General features: G+C 34.3%; 2 protein-coding genes across 8 annotated transcripts in view; both read left to right on the top strand.

Annotated features, from left to right (window-relative positions):
• LOC137243258 (SLIT-ROBO Rho GTPase-activating protein 1-like) overlaps positions 1-10,795 on the top strand; it is a 34,714-nt gene extending 23,919 nt beyond the window's left edge. For all 6 annotated transcript variants that reach the window (XM_067770764.1, XM_067770763.1, XM_067770761.1 and 3 more), the window contains 5 exons: positions 874-974; positions 1,030-1,109; positions 1,179-1,422; positions 9,522-9,923; positions 10,329-10,795. In XM_067770764.1, the coding sequence (XP_067626865.1) occupies positions 874-974; positions 1,030-1,109; positions 1,179-1,422; positions 9,522-9,923; positions 10,329-10,679 (1,178 nt within the window). In that variant the 3' untranslated portion in view covers positions 10,680-10,795. The remainder of the gene's footprint in view (positions 1-873; positions 975-1,029; positions 1,110-1,178; positions 1,423-9,521; positions 9,924-10,328) is intronic.
• A 3,476-nt stretch (positions 10,796-14,271) lies between these two features.
• On the top strand, positions 14,272-22,592 carry LOC137246224 (mucin-2-like). Of its 2 annotated transcripts, none has more exons than XM_067777320.1 (3): positions 14,272-14,399; positions 17,218-17,441; positions 20,638-22,592. In XM_067777320.1, the coding sequence occupies exons 1-3, from the start codon at positions 14,352-14,354 to the stop codon at positions 22,385-22,387; spliced, it is 2,022 nt and encodes a 673-aa protein (XP_067633421.1). In that variant the 5' UTR covers positions 14,272-14,351; the 3' UTR covers positions 22,388-22,592. The 2 variants fall into 2 exon arrangements, with proteins under 2 accessions (XP_067633421.1, XP_067633423.1); XM_067777322.1 differs by having other exon boundaries at positions 14,280-14,403.
• Positions 22,593-23,108: the final 516 nt, after the last annotated feature.

Below are 23,108 nucleotides of genomic sequence, written 5' to 3'. Positions count from 1 at the left end.
AGGTACTTTCAAGTGGATATGACATCAACACAGACCAATTTTCTCTTTACGCCAGAGAAACAGCGCAGCTTTATATAGAGCGCTACTCATGACATCCCATGACGCCAACACTTCACAAAATTCTGATCCATCGACCTGAGGTCATCGAGAAAGCTCTTTTGCCAATAGGTCAACTATCATAAGAGGCAGCAGAAACCACAAACAAATACATTCGACTATATCGGCAAAATTTTGCTAGAAAATTCTCTAGAGAAGCCTGCAACCTGGACCTATTAAATAGGTAAAACTGAATTTGTAAGTGAAAATGTAATTTAAAGCAACTAAATGTTTTATCATGTTTACAGGTTACTACTTAATTCTGACCCAGTGAGGACAGGTATGAGGCCAAAAAGAAGGAAAACATCGCAAACTTTTGCAAAAGAAACCATTGCCATGCTTCAATGTAGTGATCATGACCTGCTGACATACCCTCTGATGAATAACCTAATTAAACAATTTAAATCAAAAAATAATAATTTTTGGAAACTTTGCTGAGCGTAGACTTTTTTAGACCACTGTATATATAATATAATAAAATAAATAGTTAAATATAACTGAAATCACCATGAGTAACATAATTAAACTATTTAAAGCCAAAAAATAGTTTTGGCCGCCGAGATTGCTCAAATACCTCTATGTGCGACGGTCCCCAACTCAAGTGGCGGGACAACAAACATAAATCAGGCTTTAGAACATTTTTCGAAAACAGTGCCGCTCCTCGGCAGTGGCCGTATATTGAAATCATTTGAAAGCTAATGAGTCAGGCTGCATATATTTAAGTAAACATATTAGTTTTTTTCCATTTATATTAATTTTTTTCTTGATCTTTTACAGAATCAGAGACATTGGAAGCCACAGTCCAGTTCGACTTTAAAGCTAGATCTAACCGTGAATTGTCCATACGCAAAGGAGATGTTGTGATCTTAAGAAAACAAGTGAGTCTTAATTTAAACGCAACGAAAATAAATGAGAATGAAATCTAAATTTAAGGTATCAAATGATTGGTGGCATGGAGCACTAAATGGAAGAGAGGGTTTAATACCCGACAAATATATATCACTCAGAATTAAGTAAATACGTTTACTGAAAGCAAAACGTTGAGCATACAATTTTTACTAAGAACTTTGTTTTATATTCAGGGGAGAAGATAGAGATAAAGTCTGTATAGAACCATACACCACCAGGGATATTAATCCGGAAAACGAACCTGCTCTCGAAAGTCAACTAGATATCTCTAAGGATTGCCATATATTTATTCCGTCTGATATTGAGCCAATTTCAAATACTCTACAAAACGAAAACGATTTTTACGATGATACATCTCTCAATGCTGATGATAAACATACGGAGCTACGTATTATACATAACGGTGACAATTTTGAGGTACTTGAAACGACGGTGTAGCATTGATATATTTATGTATGTAGTTTAGTTTGTGTTTAATTTTTAAATTGATATGTTAGGAGATGCTTTCAAGTGAAATGGAACCTTATATGTAGATATTTTAATGCTTTTAGACATAAGATACGAAATGATTTTTTAATATAAATTTTTAAATAATTTTCATAAAATATTCGCGTTTAATTGTTTATTGTTCATTAATGCACACAAACACACGCACCGTTGCATACATACAAGTACATTATTACATCAGGTCCTACCTGCCAAAAAGAATCAATAGCCTAAAAAGAATGAGTTGGCAGCACTAAACACATGTGAATTCGTATTAGGGTCTCCGCTATTTACCAACTTTTTAGTTGCCCGATGGCCTAAACTCAAAATAAAAATTTAGAAATATTCACGAAGTTTTAAAAAAAATAGGAATTTTCGAAAGTGTTTGGTTTGCATGGTTCTGTTTATAAATCATAAAAGTTGTCTTAAGCTAACAAAAAACAAGTAAGGAAGCCTAAGTTCGGGTGTAACCGAGCATTACATACTCAGCTGAGAGCTTTGGAGACAAAATAAGGGAAAATCACCATTTAGGAAAATGGACCTAGGGTAACCCTGGAATGTGTTTGTATGACATAGGTATCAAATGGAAGGTATTAAAGAGTATTTTAAAAGGGAGTGCTCCTTAGTTCTATAGGTGGACGCCTTTTCGAGATATCGCCATAAAGGTGGACCAGGGGTGACTCTAGAATCTCTGTATGGCATGGGTATCAAATGAAAGGTGTTAATGATTATTTAAAACGTAGTGGGCCTTAGTTCTATAGGTGGACGCCTTTTCGAGATATCGCCATAAAGGTGGACCAGGGGTGACTCGAGTATGTGTTTGTACGTTATGGGTGTCAAATTAAAGGTATTAATGAGGGTTTTAAAAGGGAGTGGCCCTTAGTTGTATATGTGAAGGCGTTTTCGAGATATCGACCAAAATGTGGACCAGGGTGACCCAGAACATCATCTGTCGGTTACCGCTAATTTATTTATCTATGTAATACCACGAACAGTATTCCTGCCAAGATTTCAAGGGCTGTTGATTTCGCCCTGCAGAACTTTTTCATTTTCTTCTACTTAATATGGTAGGTGTCACGCCCATTTTACAAAGTTTCTTCTAAAGTTATATTTTGCGTCAATAAACCAATCGAATTACCATGTTTCATCCCTTTTTTCATATTTGATATAGAATTATGGCATTTTTTTCATTTTTCGTAATTTTCGATATCGAAAAAGTGGGCGAGGTCATAGTCATATTTCGGCCATTTTTTTATACCGAGATAAAGTGAGTTCAGATAAGCACGTGAACTAAGTTTAGTAAAGATATATCGATTTTTGTTATCGTGTTAACGGCCGAGCGGAAGGACAGACGGACGACTGTGTATAAAAACTGGGCGTGGCTTCAACCGATTTCGCCCATTTTCACAGAAAACAGTTATCGTCATAGAAGCTATGCCCTTACCAAATTTCACAAGGATTGGTAAATTTTTATTCGACTTATGGCATTAAAAGTATTCTAGACAAATTAAGTGAAAAGGGCGGAGCCTCGCCCATTTTGAAATTTTCTTTTATTTTTGTATTTTGTTGCACCACATCATTACTGGAGTTGAATGTTGACATAATTTACTTATATACTTTAAAGATATTCAATTTTTTGTTAAAATTTGACTTAAAAAAAAATTTTTTTTAAAGTGGGCGTGTTCGTCATCCGATTTTGCTAATTTTTATTTAGCATACATATAGTAATAGGAGTGACGTTTCTGCCCAATTTCATCATGATATCTTCAACGACTGCCAAATTACAGCTTGCAAAGCTTTTAAATTACCTTCTTTTAAAAGTGGGCGGTGCCACGCCCATTGTTCAAAATTTTACAATAAATCATCATCATCAATAATAAATAATCATAAGGTCAACCCACCTACCAAGTTTCATCGCTTTATCCGTCTTTGGTAATGAATTATGGCACTTTTTCGGTTTTTCGAAATTTTCGATATCGAAAAAGTAGGCTTGGTTGTAGTCCGATTTCGTTCATTTTAAATAGCAATCTGAGATGAGCGCCCAGGAACCTACATACCAAATTTCACCAAGATACCTCATTACCTCATACCAATTTACTCAAGTTATCGTGTTTACGGACGGACGGACATGGCTAAATGAATTTCTTTTTTTGCCCAGATCATTTTGATATATAGAAGTCTATATCTATCTCGATTAGTTTATGCCGTTACGGATTACCGTTATGCGAGCAAAGTTAATATACTCTGTGAGGTCTGCTCAGCTGAGTATAAAAAAAGTAAGTGGTAAAAAGCAATAAGGCAAGTGACCGAGCACAAGCGACTCGGTAGCAGTTTCCTCGTCAACCGCTCTTCTTCAAGTAACGAGTTCCATCAGCAAAACTATTCGTGACTTACATGCAAACCTAACAAAAACGCACTGCGGTTTTTCAACGCACGCACTTAAACGGTTTTTTTTACCCTAACTGAAATAAGCATGCGTTGCGACAATGTAAAACATGTATGCAAACGTCAAACCAAAATGTCACGCAGAACAAAAATTGGAAATCGAGTTAGCTTTTTACCCAGTAATTTCAATTTCGGTTGCTCTCATACAAGTTGTATGTGCATGAGATATTTTTCACAGAAAATGACTTGCGTGCGTTTTTATTAGGTTTATAAATGTGACATGAATGTTCAAAATAAATTTTTAAACAAAAAAAGCATAAACTATGTTTTTAATATTGAACTTTTGGCGCTAGTGCTGTATATTTGCTCTAGAAAACGTGGATAATTTGCTACGTTTACAACGCTTCTTAGACTGAGATATTTGCCCTAATGAAAATTTTGAGAGACATCAAACTTGTGCTTTTTCAAACTAAAATGCATTGAACTACAAAACTGCACACTTTATAAGTTTCTTGATATTCTAAAAAAAAATTTGTAAATTTTCATTCAGATTTTCAAAAACTTCTGTTTGTCATACTTTTCGTTATACAATTCCTTGAACTTTTTTTATTTAAGGAAAAAAAACTAATAAAATATGGTCTTTAAAAAATACAATGAACCATTGTTCAGTGTAACCTTCTCAAGCAGTAATCAAGATAGCATATGATAGTTTCAATTGTAACGGTCATGATACTTGTGCACAATCAAAAAAAAATGTTAAAGTAATGATTGGATTATTTTATGCAATAAATACCGCAAGAAGTAAGAAATATAGTCAGAAAGTAATATAGATTAATTTAGATTGCAAATGCATCAACATCGGCGGTTCTGTTCGTTTTCATTTTGAGTCTGACAACAAATTATAAAGACCATACAATAATTATATTCTATTCGTTTTGAGCTATGCTAAAAAAATTATGCATTTGGATTATATTATATGGAATCACCAAGTTTTCCTAGAAAATTTCAGTTACCAGCAATGAACTACACATTCTTATCAGAAATTAAGCGCTTCACCAAAAGTATTTAACAAAATTCGGATAAACACAATATGTTAAATCAAGCCGAGAAAATTTGAAATCTGCTTCATTAAAATTCATTCACAAAAACTACACTGAAAGAAAAAGACTGGTAAAATCAACCGAAATACGGGTCAATTCAACCGAAATTTCTGTCAATTTTTATCTATCGCAACAAGATGTTGAATCTACTGCGCACAAATCGTTGATTCGTAATTGACCGTTTTAGTAGTCAAATAAACAAAAAAGTTCTTTCATTATACTTTAGCCATAGTTTTGTTAAATAAACTATTATTACTGTCGCTCTAAGAATACCAATCAAAACTGTGAATATGAAAGGGATTTCTGTTCTTTTGAAATTACCAGTGCAAACTGTTAAATTAACAGATTTAATGTTAGATGAGACTAACAGGGAAAGCCGTAGAAATGACACAGATTTTTTTCATTCGAAATACCCAGCGTAAACTGTTAAATTAACAGAGTTTATTGTCGAAATGACACTACCAGTGAAATCTATTGAAATAACAGACATTTCTGTTTTTTCTAGATTAATAGCGTAAACTTTTACATCAACAGAGTTTTCTGTTCATATGACATTAATACCTGTGGAAAAAATAAAAGCCGGATAAATATATATTTAAACTTACGTCGTTTTTTTTTATATGTATAAATTACACATAAGTACATTTCATTTCTAATGGTTTTATTGCTATATTTAGTAATATTAATTAAAATAATAATAACTTAGTCTGAATTCAAATAAACAAAACTTTTCCGAATTACCATCGACAGCTTTGTACGAAAGTATGTTGCCATATATATGTATACGTAGATATGTGAATACATAAATATGCATGCTTGCTACATACATATTCACACACGCGCTAGTACATGCTCTAGCGAAAATTAACGTCAACTGCACCGTTTGTTAAACCACATTGTTTTTTTATTGTTTGTTAAACCACATTGGTGTCGGTTTCACGAACTTTATTTCAACTTTTTTTTCAAAAATTTTCACCATATTGTTATATTATAATTATATTTACATTTATTTGTGTACGCACATTTGATATAAAATATTTCCATTTTCTTTGAATTTAAAAAAAAATCGGACAAATAAGTACATACTTACATATGTATGTATGTACTTACTAACCGTACTTCAATTGGGCGCACATCAAATATGCTGGCACACATTAAACATTATACACTTTATTACTTTGTTTTATTAAACGCACTTTCACAAAATTTTATTTTTTATAATGTATTTAATTTATAGTTTTGAACTTCGCCGCGCGTCACTTCACTTTTCAAATAGAAATGTAATAAGTACAAAGTAGAGAGCGCAGTGAGCGTAAAATTATCTTTGAAATTTTATCATGCATTGACTGTTGTTCGCTGTTGAAATTACCAGTGAGATCAGTTATGTTAACAGAAAAATCAGATTGATTAAGAATCTGTCAATTTTACAGAATTTTGTCAACTTAAGAGCGACAATTTCTCTTCTGTTGTAATGACTAAACTAATTTGTTCGCTTGACAAAGAACTCATTCGAATTAACCATAATTCGATCAATTTCACCGAATCTCCGTTAAGTCAAGAACAACAGAACCGATTTGTTGATTTTACTAGCACCATTTTTTTTTTTTTTTTTTTCAGTGTAGAGAAGAACGACGATCCGACCCAAAATCAGCACCCGGTGCATAGTTTTTCTGCACAGAACATTTTTTTGTGTGAAAGTGCGTGTGCGTATCTACAATAAAATATGAATAATACAAAAATCACAACAAAATGTGCATTTTTTTTTTGCACATAGCTCCTAACAGAAGTGAAGTTTTTAACATCAACCTGCGGACGATTCTTGTAAGGTTCAAAACACTTCCTTTGATACCCCTTCCCGCATTTTTGGACGTGTTTTAACTGCCGACCCCGTTTTTTAAGCAATAGTATTCTAGTTTTTTCTTAAGTGGAAAATCCTATATAATTTTACATAAAAAAAATAAATCGCATTGGTGGCATGTTTTAAAAAACTAATAATACCAGTTATTAGTTTTATAATTTATTTTAAATTTTAAACTAAAATTTGAGGGGAGATTAGGAAAAAAGTGCGTAAATAACAGATACCCTATTATGTGTTCACATGAGTTGAGGGCTGCCAACTCTCATAGAACTGATCCAAATCGTTCCAATGAGATTCTATTGTGATCCAGAGCAGGAAACCTCAATGGAACCCTACCTTTGGAATTTTAACTTTACTTTTGGGATGTAACGGGCGCGACGTTTCGTTTGTGTATTTTAGTTGTTATCTGCACAGCTGGTTTCTATATACATATGAAATGCATCTTATCTAAATAGTCCAAACAGGACCTTTCGTGTGATTATGGGTCAATATTTCGAAGACTAGGGATAGCATAGAAAAACAGTTAGTACCACTGTATTCAGCGGACTTAAAATAGTTATATCTGACCCGTTTTCCGCTTGACGGTGACACGCCAAGAGTTCTTGCTGGAACTCGTTACTTTGTACTAACTTTCTTCTTTTTACAAATTCTATCAATTTTAATATTTCTTTGAAATATGCAAGTTTTATTGTATGTCAGAACTATTATTTAAATTTTATTTGAAAATTTTAATAATAAATGTTGTTTTTAAAATTTTCAATAACTAAAAAATTTGTTTTATACTAAAAGAAAACTATATGTTAAATAGTTGCATAAAAAGAGTTACCGGATGTAAATGTAATGCGAAACACCAAAAGCGAAGTTGAGATAATCATCAATAAACCTTTTTTATAGCGATTCAATAAGCCATCCAGCTCTGGATCACGATCAAATCTATCTGGAACTATCCGGATCAGTAATATGAAAGTTTGCAGCACTCAACTCGTGTGTACATATGTATAATAGGGTAACTATTACTTACAAACTTTCTTTTCCGAATCACTCCTAAAACTTTCGTTGAAAACTCAAAATTATAACTAGTATTATTAGTTTTTTTAAACTATTCGATATATTTTCTATATAAAATTATATAGGATTTTTCTAGGAACTGGCCTATTGTATTTAACAACCGAGGTCGGCAGTTAACATACGCGCAGAATTGTTGGAAGATTTATCAAAAGACGTATTTTGAACCTTATAAAAATCCTCGGAATGCTGATATTAAACATTTTACTTCTACTATGTGCAAAAAACCAATTGCATATTTTGTTGTGGTTCTCGTATTTTTTAAACTGTTTTTATATTTTGCTGTTGATACGCAGAATATAGCGTAATTGTTTATGGGCTTTTAATTGTTGTCAGAATTAGAAATAATATACATGAGGTGTCGAGTGGCAAAAAGTTGATAAATATCAGAGTCCCTAGTGCTATCAAGTAAAAAGCATGAGCTGTCAAAAATCTACTAAAAAACTACACGATCGGTTCCGGAATTGACCCAGATGAACATCAGGATCACAACGTTGTTGCATTTTCATGTTCAATTTTTGTTGGGATCTGGATCAGGCTTCATTGGAACTCAGCTTTTATGAGTAAACACGGTTTTATTAAAGTTTAACTTCGCTCTCTCTCTAACCAGTGTGAGACAGTTTCTATGAAAATCTAGATATTCACTTAAGGACCAATTAATGGTGACTTATAACCATAAAACCATAACCAGATAAAACAGATGATCGAACCTACCTTATGGAAATCAATGTAATCGATTAATGGTGCCATACCATAACCCTAACGTCATAACCATACCATAGCCAACCAATTGGTTTTTGGTTTCTCGACATATCCATAACCTAAAAATATTTGTGTTGGTGAATTTAATAACTTTTTGTAGATTTTATTCATTGTTTTGGATACGTTATGACTAAGAGACTTATTTTTTGTGGAATATGTTTGTAATTTTTTCCGTTTTCTTCATTTTTATGAAATTTTCACGATTTTTAGGTTAAGGCACCATTATTCGATCATATTACGACTATGGCGTTAGGGTTAAGGAAGTTTAATTTGCCCTTTAAGATACAAAGATTTTCAAGAGCTGGTTTTGAAATAAGAAAAGAGCATGCTGAATCGCTCGTAACTCAATTTGATGTTTTTTAAATAAGAAGAACTGTGTAAAGAACTCTTTGAAAGTACTGTTACGATTCTAAAGCTTTTTGATCCATAATATTAAAAATTTTAAAATGAGTTTAGGAGTTAGTCACAATATCCAAATGCAAAAAACCGTTATAATGGCTTAGCCTTAAACGTAAAAGTTTTTGGACCGTGAAATATGCTGTTTAATTATCAGCTCAGAGGGGCCTAACTCCGTTCAAGAGTTTGTTATCGATTGCAGACGGCTGAGGCATAAGGGTCAGCAAAGTTATTCAATATCCGAATTTAACACCGCAATCTGCTTGTTAAAATTAAAAATCTCTCTTATACTTGGTTCAGTCTTTATTTGTTTAATTTAAGTTTTGTTATAGCACCGGCACTCTAAAAAATATCGGTAATGTATCAGTCGGCCAATGCCGACTAAATTACACATTTTATTTCTTATTTTTTTATTTTTTTTTTTATTTGATAGATCGAATAAAATGCTCTTCTAATGTTTGTAGAATCTACCGTCACAGGAACCAGAACAATCTTCTCCAGAACCAGCTAATCTACATTTGGAAAGCAACCACAATATCAGTGAAATATTGTCCGAGAGTGCAGAAATGAAAAATAACGCCATCCCCTGCAAAATGGACACGCCTAGTATTATTGGCTGCCGCCAATCATCAGATTTTGAACATATAAGCAAAACGGAAGAGACTGCTGAAGAGGAGTTAAAAAGTTTAAGTGAATTTCAAAAAAATAAATTCTTATGGGAAGTTAGATCCCGAGGCACATCCAAGGAAAACTTTTATAATTTGCCATATGAAAAGAAACATATTGCACCTGATCTAGTTATGGACTTACCGATTTCAAAAAATAGATCAATTTTTGAGTATGTCTCTCAAGCCATGGATCCAGAGGTAATTGATTTTCAAAATATAAAACGGTTAGATTATAAAACTCATATCTGCATATGCTAATATTAGTTTAATAACACAGGCCGACAGCATCTCAGACCCAGAAACCGGACTATATATTTTCGAAGTATTTTGATGCGATGAATCGAAAACTGGTGAAAGAAAACATCTGCAAGGCTACATAACCTCAAATATGGGCAGAAACGGTGTTTTTTGTACTTTTAGGTTAGGATATCTCGAAAACCAGAGCTGATAGAGCAATTAAAATTTGGATTCAGCGCATCATAAACCTTCGGAAATATATAGTCTGGTTTCTGGGTCTGAATGTTGGGTAAATTTTGTAGGCCTGTAAGTATTCATTATTTTAGTCATACTTTTGTCTTAACTGATGCGGTTTTCAAATTTTAGGATTCAAATGACAAGAAACTCGTAAAAGGAAAAATATCAACTTCTGGCAAAACCGAACTTGCGCCATTTACGAATAAAAAACAAAACTCAACCGAAGATCCCAAAACAGTTAGTGTTTCACAGCCAACATTAGTCAATGTTGACCGTATGTCTGAAAGAGATCTTCTGATTGTAGAAGGCAATAATTTATATGCTAATGTTAGCTCTTCCTCAGGAAAATCGGATGGATATGTTTTAGATCATGAACTAAAAAAATTTCAAACAGCGCACAAACAAAGTGATTTGAATAACATTGAAACGACTGTGAACGAAAGAATGGTAGAAAGGAACACAAGTGACAATATAGAGTAATGATAATATATTCCTTCTGTACTTTATTATTTATAAGTATTTTTGATTTTTATTTTTTATGTAATTCAATAAAAAAAAATGTTGGTAATGAAAATATTTCACATTCCAATAAGCAAAAATAAGATATTGTAGATTTGAATGACCGTAACGAGTTTGATATATGGTTTGTTGATAAAATAATTTTTCCCTTGTAAATTAGTTTAGTCGCCTTTCTTTATGCAATTGGAGCCAGATATGGCAACGAATAAGCAATTGGCGCTTAACTGTTGGGTCAACTGGCGCCAATTGGTCACACCAAGGGAATTTTAATCGTTTATCACCTTCCAGCGGAAGGAGCCGCCCTCTTTTTCTTTCTTAGCCAGAGCATCATCTTTTATTCGCATAACACGGCCTAGCCAGCGTAGCTACTGTGCTGTAATTCGCTGGACTATGTTGATGTACAGCTCATCATTAAATCATCCTCGGTACTCGCCGTCGCCAACGCGTTGAGGCCCGTGAATCTTTCGAAGAATTTCTCTCGAACACTCCCAGAGCCGCCTCATCTAATGTTGTTGTTGTTGTTGTTGTTGTTGTTGTTGTTGTTGTTGTTGTTGTTGTTGTTGTAGCGATAAGGTTGCTCCCCGAAGGCTTTGGGGAGTGTTATCGATGTGGTGGTCTATTGCCGGATACAGATCCGGTAAGCTCCGGTAACACAGCACCATTAAGGAGCTAGCCCGACCATATCGGGAACGATATAAATGGCCATGTTAAACCTTCAGGTTATCCCTCCCTCCCCACCCCCAAATTCCATGAGGAGCTTGGGGTCGCCGGAGCCTCGCCTGTTAGTGAAACACGATTCGCCGCGGATAGGTGAGGTTGACAATTGGGTTTGGAGAAGCTATATATTGCGCTGGCAACCTGAAGGGTTACGCTACACAGCAGTAGTGATTCTTCGCTGAATTTCAAAGCTGATTTTGTTTGTATTAATGCTGGGTCCCAAATAAACGAAGTCTTTTACTATTTCGAACTTATGGCTGCCAACAGTGGCGTGGTTGCCAAGCCGCGAATGCTCTGACTCATTCATCATCAAACCCATCTTTCCCGCTTCTTTTCCAGTTTTGAGAAAGCAGAACTTACGGTGCGGGTATTCAGGCCGAGGATACAAATGTCGTCCGCATACGCCAGTAACTGCACGCTTTTATAGAATACTGCTCCATACCGGTTAAGTTCTGCAGCTGAAACCTCGTTTAGTTTGTACAGCTCGGAGAGGTCCTTCTCAATTCTGACTAAATTGATGGTGTTGCTCAACGTCATTGTCCACAGGTGTAGAAGTTTGACGGGGAAACCAAATTCAGGGTAGCGGCATATAGGCACCATCTTTTCGTGCTGTCGAAGGGCGCTTTAAAATCGACGAATAGGTGATTTGTGTCATTTTTTTTTGCGGATTTGGCGCAATTATGACAGATTTACTAGGTCTGAAGCCGCACTGTTCACTCAGCCGATTTACGGTGGGCTTCATTATGTCGCACAATGTGCTTGACAGGACCTTATATGATGAAATGTATAAAAAAAAGGCACATTTTGAACCCGACCCCCTCAGATTTTAATGAAATTTTGCATAGAGGTACACTTTACCTATACAAACACAACCTCATTTTTAGAAATTGCATTTTTGAAAAATTGTGGGCGTGGCAAGGTGTCAAAGTTGTGAAAAATGCGTGAAAAATGACGGTAATAGGTATTTTTGAGCTGTGATAACTACGGAACGGCTCAACCGATTTCAAAGATCTTAATACCATTGGAAAGGTATTCGAATCGGCTTTCGAAAATATACACTGTAAACAAATTTTATTACACTGAAAAATTTTTTATTTCAAAAATGAAATTTTAAACTTGGAAAAAAATTCAAAGGCCAAGTGTTTTAAAATAAAATATATTTTTATTAGAAAGGTCTATTTAATATATATAACATATCCAAAAAGTCAATTTTTTTTCTTTTTTTTATAAAAATTTTTAAGTAAATTCATCTCTCTATATTTTGATATCATAGTACTTTTGAGCTGTGACAACTACGGAATGGCTGAACCGATTTCCAAGGTCTTGGCACTATTAAAAAGGTATGAAAAACCTTTTTTTTAAGTCGAAGTTCCGTAGTTATCACAGCTCAAAAGTACCTATTACCGTCATTTTTCACAACTTTGACACCTTGTCCCGCCCACAATTTTTCAAAAATGCAATTTCTGAAAATGAGGTAGTGTTTGTATAGATAAAGTGTACCTCTATGCAAAATTTCATCAAAATCTGAGGGGGTCGGGTTCAATGCATATCGGTTTTGTTATGAAATTCCTCAAATGCGATATTAGGAAGACTGATTTCGGGTTGTGGACTGGGCAAAAAACACTTAATAGTCCAACTGTCAGGAATGCACTCACGCGGAATTATTTTGCAGAGAAGGTGATGCATGTGCATTACCAGGTCCTCGCCGCCGTATCTGAAAAGCTCCCACATTACACTTGAAAACTTGGAAAAGTGCGGCCTATAATTTGTAGCCTATGTGGAGGGGTCTCGAAATTGTTATTATTACTTTTTTATCCTTCTAAAAGCAAACGAAATCGTTTTTTACGCCCAATTTTTAAAAATTATGTCATTATTTAGTTTCGTCTGCTAAATTAGTTGTTGCCCTTAATGTCGAGATTTTAAATGCGAGTTTAAACTTCAGTTAAAGTTGACTAGAGTTTGACCTTGCCACTTTGTTCGACAGCATATAATTTTGCTGTTCATTTCAGCTCAAGTGGCCAAAGTGGCAAGGTTAAACTCTAGTCATAAAAAAAATTTGGAGTCGTTCAAAAGAAATTAACGAAAAGCCGAATATCCGAAAAAATACACTGAGTCCTTCCGAAACCGGTTATGGGACCCATAGCATTTTTGCGCAGATCACCTTTCTGCATTAGCGACCCTCGGCCGCGCTTATAAAAAATACCCTGGCCGGTCTACCAAAGGTGTGGGATCAAAATTAACTCTGTGTACAACAAAATTACAACTACCGCAGGAAAATTGTCAAAGAATTGCACTTAAAATACTTAAAAAAAAATAATAAATGTAAGGCGCGATAACCTCCGAAGAGATCTAAGGCCGAGCTTCTCTTCCAATTTGCGTCGTGCTCCTCTTGATTTTCCCTACAAATTGGCCGGACGAGACCTACATGTTTTATGCCGACTCCGAAGGGCATCTGCAAGGCAGATGACTTTTCACTGAGAGCTTTTCATGGCAGAAATACACCCGGAGCGCTTGCCAAACACTGTCGAGGGGCGACCCCGCTTAGAAAAATTTTCTTCTAATTGAAAAAACTTATTTCTAAAATTTTGATGTTGCTTTGCCCGGGGTGCGAACCCAGGGTATACGGTGTGGCAGGCGGAGCACGCTACCATCACACCACGGTGGCTTAAAATACTTCGCAACAGGAAAATGCGCTAAAGCTCTGACCATAGCTGTATGTTAGTAAGTACAACATAGCAGAAATTAATTGGCGGTGGACGGTGATTCTAGTAGCATGCCGTGTAGGTATGATTGAAAATGTAAGCGAATCAGTCACGCTAGATGATTCCAGACGCTATTTTAAACAACGCATTGCTGGAGAAAGTATTTTCACTCAGTTTGCAACTAACTTTTAACTAACGCAGTTATCATTCGAAGATGAATTACAATTTGTTGAACATAAAATTTATTTTATTTGCTCTGGCTGCAAGTATACATACACATATTATATTTATTTGTATTCCTAGGATTAGATATATATATGTACATATCAAATTTGAAATAAGTGCATCCATTTAAGTCCAGGCAAAAAATCAGTGCATGATATAAAATACCTACAAGGTATAACCGTTTGTGACATTATTGACGTTTTCCCGCAAAGACCCCAAGTAAAGGTGTCTAAGTTCGGGTGTAACCGAACATTATATACTCAGCGTGAGCTTTATTTGTACATTTCAATTCAGATGGCACCGCCCGTTATGTATCCCCATTTCCTCTTACAATAAAACTTGATAGATGAAATATCATTCATTCAAAACAATTTTTTGCTAAGTTGTAGCTTATTATTCTAGTCTACGACCCTTTTAAACTTCTTTTATATCTAAGTTGCCGTGGCCTTTAACCGACCCCGTCCATTTTTACTAGAAATATTTTCTACTATAGGGAAAATTTGTGTACCCAATTTTATTACGATCCGTTAATTTTTCTTCGAGTTATGGCCCCCGAAACATAGAAAATGGCTTCGTCATAAAAGGGGGCGGTGCCACGCCCATTTTTTAAAATTTGAAGTTTTTCCAATTTATTATAAATCCACTTGGGAAATGAAATACCATTGATATAAAGCTCTTTTCTGCAAAGATATAGCTTATTTTATTCGTCAACGACCCTTTTAAAAAATCTTTTATATAAAAGTGGGTGTGGTCCTTAACCGATTTCGTAAATTTTTCTTCGAAGTATTCCTTATAATAAAGACACCCTCTCTGCCGAATTTTGTTACAATAGGTTTAACGATTTTTGATTTATGATTAATAATATTTGAAAAATTGATTTTATCACAAGTGGGCGGTGCCACGCCCATTTTAAAACATGGTTTAAAATTTTTATCAGGAGTCTCAATATCAGTGCACACGTCAAATTTCAACATTCTAGGTGTATTATTTACTAAATAATCAGGTTTTTTGTGTTTTCCAAAATGTTATATATATAAAAAGTGGGCGTGGTTATCATCCGATTTCGCTCATTTTCAACACCAACCTATTCTGGGCCCAGATAAGCCCGTGTACCAAATTTGGTGAAGATATCTCAATATTTACTCAAGTTATCGTGTTAACGGACGGACGAACATGGCTCAATCAAATTTTTTTCGATACTGACGATTTTTATTTATACCTGTACAACTAACCGTACAACCAACCGTTATCCAGTCAAAGTTAATATACTATGTGTGCAAAGCACGCTGAGTATAAAAATTTCAAATTTCTAAGTTGCACACATACATACTTAAGGCCGCGGCACAATGACATTTTTCATATAGATGCGTTTAACACAAGCTTAAGCATTCCAATAACATCGCCACAATCAACCAAGATGATGCGTTTGTAAATATGAGGGAACTTCAGACTTGGCAATTGAAGTTTATTTCGCCTTGCCGATTCACATACAAACTTTAGCGAAGCACTGTTGTAAACATTCTCCCTATACAATAAAAGTACTTGCTAACATATTTTGTGTGGTATTCGATTGTTATATTGCAGTTTTTAATTGCGAAAAATGTTAGAAAAGTTACCAACCAGTCGAAAAAATAATTGCTATTATTGCGCAAAAACGTAAAAACAATAATGGCGGACCAGAAGAGAGAAAGGTTATACGCTGTGTTTTTATCATGATTCAGTGTAGCTACGGGGAATATTTTGAGACCATAACTATTTTTGGGTTTATCGAATTCTTTCAGTAGTAAACATGAAACGTTGATGAAATAATCAAAAACTATGCAATGCATTTTTTGTTGCAGTCATATAAAACACCTTTTTTTGAGGGAAATCTTTCCAAGTAGCAGGTTTCGATAAGTTATATTCGACAGTGTTTTTTTTTTTTTTGTTAAAATATTTCTCATAAACGGCCTTATTCCGAACGTTACTGGTAAATTTCTTATCGTAGTATCAAAGAGGACAAATATAATAAGAGCCACCAGTCTGCTACGAGTGGCGAGTAACTCGTTGGAAATTAAAAAAATGATGCCTAATGTTTTCCATGAAGGACATTTTTAATTGTCTCGCATTTATCCATGCCGTGTAGGCACCTTATACAAATGTGATTTTTGGAAAGAGAATTAAATAATTAATTAAATACAGGCGGAAAAATAAATACAAATACCCCACGAAAATGTATAGAAGACATTTATGCACATCTCGCTCAAAAAAAGCCTACAACTACCAGCACGAAAACATTATACAAAGTAATGAGTGACGTCTCTTATTATATTTATCCTCTTTGGTAGTATTATAAAGAGGACGGATATAATAAGAGACGTCACACGTTATTTTGTGACGAGTAACTCGCTGGAAATCAAAAAATTCATGCCGAATGTTTTCTATGAGGGACATTTTTGAATTGCCTGCCATTTATCCATGCGGTGTTGGCACTTTATGCAAACGTGACTTTGGAAAGAGAATTAAATAATTAATTAAATACAGTCGGAAAAATAAACACAAATACCCCATGAAAATGTATAGAAGACATTTATAAACATCTCGCCCAAAAAAAAAGTAGTGACTACCTCACAGTTTGCATCGAGTAAATTCCAAAAATATAACGAGTGACGGCTCTTATTATATCTATCCTCTTTGATATTAATAAAAAAATTTCAATCGGGTTGCTAAGATTTATCATTTAAATGATTTTGAAAGTGCCTAGCTCTATTTCATCGAGCATCACTGTGTGTTGCTAAGTGCTTACGAATAAAAAGGGATTAATAATTCTACCTTTACTTATACATTTTAAAAGAAAGTTGTTTTTCATTATTCAGGGTTGGATTAACGATTATGGCAAAGCGATATCCTTATATAACGGTATTCTGGATCGCAGTACAAATGTAGTGCCGTTTCATTGGAATACTTTGGAGAAAACTCCAATGACTCTATTACCTGTTTACTATCCGAATATGAGGTTGCGACGGATGCGCCTGCAATTATTACCACCGAAAAAATATTCACACCGTGGCATCTTACCAATAAATCACAATCACATAAGGTAGCTAATCTTCTGTTACACGGTACATGGTTAAAAGTTTTGAGTCCAAATCTGAAACTATTTTGTACTACATATATATATAACCAAACCAAATTTGGTATCAAATAAATATTATAGCTATCTTCCCGAAAGTTAGTGCACAGAACTGGGCTTTGATTTTAAAATAGAGAAGTTTACACTTGAGTAAACATCGTCAACTCATATTCAATACCCTCTTTCAGAAAAAAAAAACAGTTTTTCGTGTGAGGCAAAAACCGTTCTGGCAGTTATATTATAAATCCCTTATAATATGGACTATCCCAATGGTTGATAAAAAATGCGTGTTCAAACTAGTTTTTTATTTTAAACTCAGCTTAGTTTAGCTTCAAAGTCAGATAGAGGTTTTTTATATTAAAATGAAAAATATTTTTATAAAAAATAATGTTGATAGAGACAGAGCAAAGAAAATGTTTGTTTTTTGGATATACCTAGCGTTTATTTCGAACCATTTTTCAGAATTATGCGATTGTAATAGTGGGCAAAGATCTAGAGTTCCATATCAATGGCCATGATGTTGGTTCTCAATGCAGGTATTATCAAAAACGTTAACTGCGGACGGACGGACAGACGGACCTGGCGCAATCAAAATATTTTTCGACACTTATAATATTGATAAACGGAAGTTTATGCCTTTCTCGACCCTATAGGCCCATTACTGATATTAGTCTTGACTTGACTTGAGAACTGTCACTTACAGTTCTGTTAAATGAACATTGCATATTGCTGATTAGTCAAAACTTAGCAACATTTATTGTTAGGATGCCAATATTGTATGCGCTAAATGGAGTATAATCGTGGTTAAGTTGCCAAGTTTACGCCAAGTCAAGTCAAGTCTATGCTAGCTATCAGTAATGGGCCCTTATAACACCATTGCACCCCAACGTTATGCGATGGCGGCGAATGTACCCAACAAGCATTTGGGCTTGAGTAGTATTAGAGCGCATGTTGATAACTAGCATACTTCTAAATTCTCAAGAGCTATTTCCAAACAGTGGCTTCGGAATCATAGCCTTTTGTAAAAAGGGATATTTTTATAAACCAAAATGCTATTTCTTAAGTTAAAAAACAAAAATTTTCCCAACTTGCTCTCAAGGGTTGTTCTCTAATTGAACTCAAATGTAAGACTCAAATACTTCAATATTACCGCGAAAATGAAAAAAAAACATGTATAATTTATTTTTAATTTATAACGCTTAACTACTGTTACCAACCAATAGTGCGACTTTTGCAGATTCTTAAAATCGAGATTTTTACCGTAGTCAATTGTTGGTTGCATTGTCGATTGATTGATTCACGAATTTGTTTTAACAACACTTTTTAAGTATCGATTCATTTTGAGAAAAAGTGGTCTCTCTGGTAATGAAAAGTGTTCTGCGCAAAAATACTCTGAACCCCACGCCCGGTTTCGGCCGCGGTTAATTTTTCGGTTATTAATTAATAGGGGGACTCATGTAACCGTATAAATGCCTTATAAAGTGTGTAAACGTATAAATTTATCTAGTTTACGCACGAGCTGTCAAATTTTGTATGAAAAATCATTTACACAATTTGTATAAATTTACGCGCACATTTCATTGTGTAAACGCGGTAAACTCAAAGGAATGCAACCTTGCAGACATTACAGCAGGCATTTTCATCAAAAATCTCCAACATCAGCAAGTAAAGGCGTTTTAGTTTTCATTTTTCACTTAGTCTTGGCATTTTTTAATTTGTATAACAATCAAAAAATGTTGTTCGGCAATAATACAGCTGATAAACAATCAAGTTTATCAAGAGTATTACTAGGTGCGTTCATATAACAGCGTGTGTAAATGTATATAATTTTACACCTTATAAGTTTATATGCTATCATGAGTTCCCCTAATATCTTTTGAACGAGTTAAAATTTTTATTTTCCACCTTCGGATTATTAATACTGATGTCAAGACGCGTTGTTTGACACCTCTCTCGATATTTTTGGTAGCGTATTAGCAGTCGATCCCTTAATTGGACTTTTACCTTTATATCAACTCCAGAACTAGATATATATTTCTATTTAGGACTGGACAAATATTTTGTCCATGTTTGTTGGATGAACAAAATCCAGTTGTTACAAATTATCTAGATATTGAAAAACCAAAAAAGCCTATCCCAAGCGCGACCTTAAACCGTCACTGAAAAACTGCTCGTAAGTTTAAATGGAGTTTAAATTTGACTAGAATTTACGCAAACTTAGTTTAAGCTTAAGCTTGGCTTAAATAACTACTGAAAAGACGGGCCTAAAATTCATTTTCGTTAAAATTGATGTTTGAGGGTATTGAATATAAGCCGGCGATATCATAACACGTTATATGTACATACATATGTATAACAAAATGTTTCGAAAAAAAATATACATATGTATATATGCCTTACAGCACTTTTCTCAAATGAAAACTTTTATTTTTAAATTCTCAGCACCAACTTTATCCTCTAGGGGTATGTTTTAAAACTGAACGTGTATGCAAGTTTCTATTTCTGTATTTTTCAAACTTTTATTGGTTTTGTTTTCAAACAATTTAAAGATTTTAGGCTTATGGCCCAAATTAGTGTTAAACTGAAACCGAATAAAATTAAAAAACACAGTAGTAAATTGAAAGGTTTCCAAATTAGTAAAAAAAATTCCAATAACTGCTTGAACCAATGAATGGTTTAAACGATAAGCCCAAATTTCTAACCGTGTACGATTTAACTAACGTTTTTTCTTGAACATTTCGTAGGGTCTACAATCAATGTATTTGACTAGAGAGCGATTAATGTACGTGTTGACTTGCCATCAACATCATTTGGATTTTCACGAGTCATGGCAGAGCCATTTAATACTCAAATACTTTTATAAAAATGGTTTATATACATGCGATGTCACTGAGTTAGTTTCAATGTGTAAGTGAAAAAGACTTTAGCATTATTTACATCAACATGACTCTGATATGACTTGTGAAAGTTAATCAACACATGCACAGATGATACGCGTGTCAGATGCATAGCGTGTAGACCCTATAGCAGATCCAATCAGACTTCTGACCCAGAGGCATCGTGTTAAGATGCTATGAGAATTGCATTACGAACATTCATCTTTATGGATGTGACAAATGATGTAAATTTATTGGAAACAACTTATGTTTTTTTTTTTCACTAGAAATAATTTCAGATACTTCAACCTGCGCTATTTACCAGCACCAACGAACGGATTGAACAAAATGAAATGGTTGCATCCAACCTTTCCATACGCAAATATGCATAATGTATTAAAAGCAACAACAAAAGCAAACATTCATATAATATCACCGGAGCAATTTAGGAACGATGGACTTAATCGGGACACGTATTTTACAAAACCCATTTTATCTACCGCGAATTACTGCGCTAATATATATAAGCTTGATGGACATAACACTAATACATCACCCATTTGCATTGAAAATATGCCTATCTTTCCAACACCTTTAACAAAAATGCCATTAAGCAATATAAAATCTACATCTACTACGATGCGATTTACATCTTATACAAATAGTCCGTACACTAAACATTTTTTACCAACAAATTCGTTTGTGAATGCAATAAATACGTCCAACATATATTTTACCATAGGTGATGCCATTACTCCTCGAACTTTAAACACTTCTAAATTCAAGAAAGATAAAATAGCTGAACTTAAAAATTATGTAACTTATCTTCCTGCTGGTAATATCAAACCAAAATCAAGTAGTGTTGTCTCAGAGTTACTTACAATGGCATCGAATCCCATTTATACACAACAAAAAACATTAGTTTATCAACAACCAAACGAAACATCCACATACACCATAGACGAGTATGAAACAAAGAATAAAAGTAAAGATTTATATTTCGAAGATGCGCATACAACTAACTCTTATGTGGCTACAGAATTAACTACAATAACCAATACTTGCTCCAACTTTTCTTTGTATTCAAAAATGAAATGTCTTGTCGAGATTGGGGATAGCAACAAGGAGGTAACTGAAGTAATTTCAACGCAGCAAACAGCTGTACCAACACCATTACCCTTGACAATATCTACGGTTATTTCAACTGTATCCACTCCTCTATCTACAATGATAAATGAAAATATTTTGACTACTGTAAATACTACTGGGGAATGGTATACTGTAACTAGTAAATTTGCATTACCCACTGACCCAACATTAAGTCGACCAGTATATAGAAGAAAGAAAATAGTTGGAATTAATAGAAGATTAGTTTTCAAAGAAAAATTAAAAGTAAATAATGGATCATCTATCCCAACAACGTTAGCGACTCCACTTCGATCATATGAACAAAACAACAAGGAAAAACGAAAATATATTTTTACAACATTATCTACATCAGCACAAACAATTCCATGGACACGGAGTACTGAGGACGAAACATCAACACGGATGAGCGATACGCCTAAAAGCACAAAAACTAAATTTCAAATAAAAAGTCGCAGCCGTTGGACGCCAAATTATGACAAAACCTATAGGAAAGCTAAAACTAATGCTACCACAAGCACCAAAATGACTATAACACCATCAAGCAAACCGTCTACGGCTATTCAACCTAAGAGAAGCCTTAAAACAATTAAATTACGATCGAAAATTAACAGACAAAACAGACGAGCAAAAATTCTTAAAATAACTACAACAGAGAGCACTCCTATTCCGCACTTACGGTCTCAAGCAACTACAACGATGACCAGTAGTAGTACTCCGGAATCTGCAATAATGAGAATATCTAATATACATAACGATTATAAATTATCGATTAAAAAAAATATATCGTCGAATTCCTTGATAGGCATACCACATCCTAGTAAAGAATTTGTTGCAGAATTACCAATCGTCACTTACTTCAAAGAAGTAACAGAATCACGCCAAATGTAAAATTCAAAACCATAATTCTTAACTTTATATGTATGCTCATTTTGTTGGCCAAATAAATTAGTACTCACATGAGGGAAATTACATTTTTCGGGATATTTCACTATAAAATTCCGTAACAGGGACATTTTTTTACTTCCATATAAAAAAATGATTTTCTGGTAGCAAATCTACCTATGTATGAAAACTTGATCATAATATAACTTAAAATAATCAGCACTCTAACTTAACAATAATTTAAAATTTTTCGTAGACTTACATTCACTAGATCAGTGGTGCACTCGAGAGCTTCGTAGAGCTTCCGAAAAGTATTCAGGGTTCAGCTATATGTAAAGTGAGCGCATCGACAGTGATTCAGTAAAACAATCAGTCAATCAGTTCTAGCTTGTTAGGTTAGGTCCGTGAGGAGGTGTACTTCAAGTAGTAATCATCCCCCGCGTAAACTCCATGTAAACACATGCTTCTACAAAAAAAAAGTCTGTTGCGTAAACATCTTTGCTCACGTTATGGGGAATCCTGAATCTAAGCGTAAGGTGTAAGCGTAAGCGTAATCGTAAGTGTAGTCTTTGTAAGTGTGCTACATGGGGGGATATACATATGTAAAATGTAAATGCAGACGTAATGTGAAAAATTGATATATGTATGGAGTACTAGAGAATGGTAAGCGCAGGGGTAGCGTGTGACATTGGCATGCTGTATGGAGCAATAAAGAATGAGAGCGTAA

The sequence above is a fragment of the Eurosta solidaginis genome, chromosome 3 (assembly GCF_040869045.1).
Source record: "Eurosta solidaginis isolate ZX-2024a chromosome 3, ASM4086904v1, whole genome shotgun sequence".
Lineage (NCBI taxonomy): Eukaryota > Metazoa > Arthropoda > Insecta > Diptera > Tephritidae > Eurosta > Eurosta solidaginis.
Note: the sequence above shows the minus strand (reverse complement) of the source record. Positions and strands in the feature narration are given on the sequence as shown.

Coding starts and splice junctions, on each gene's coding strand:
- LOC137246224 (XM_067777320.1), top strand. CDS start 14,352: ATGAATTACAATTTGTTGAACATAAAATTTATTTTATTTGCTCTGGCT. Junction 14,400..17,217: donor TTATTTTATTTGCTCTGGCT/GCAAGTATACAT, acceptor TTCATTATTCAG/GGTTGGATTAACGATTATGG. Junction 17,442..20,637: donor ATAAATCACAATCACATAAG/GTAGCTAATCTT, acceptor TTTTTTCACTAG/AAATAATTTCAGATACTTCA.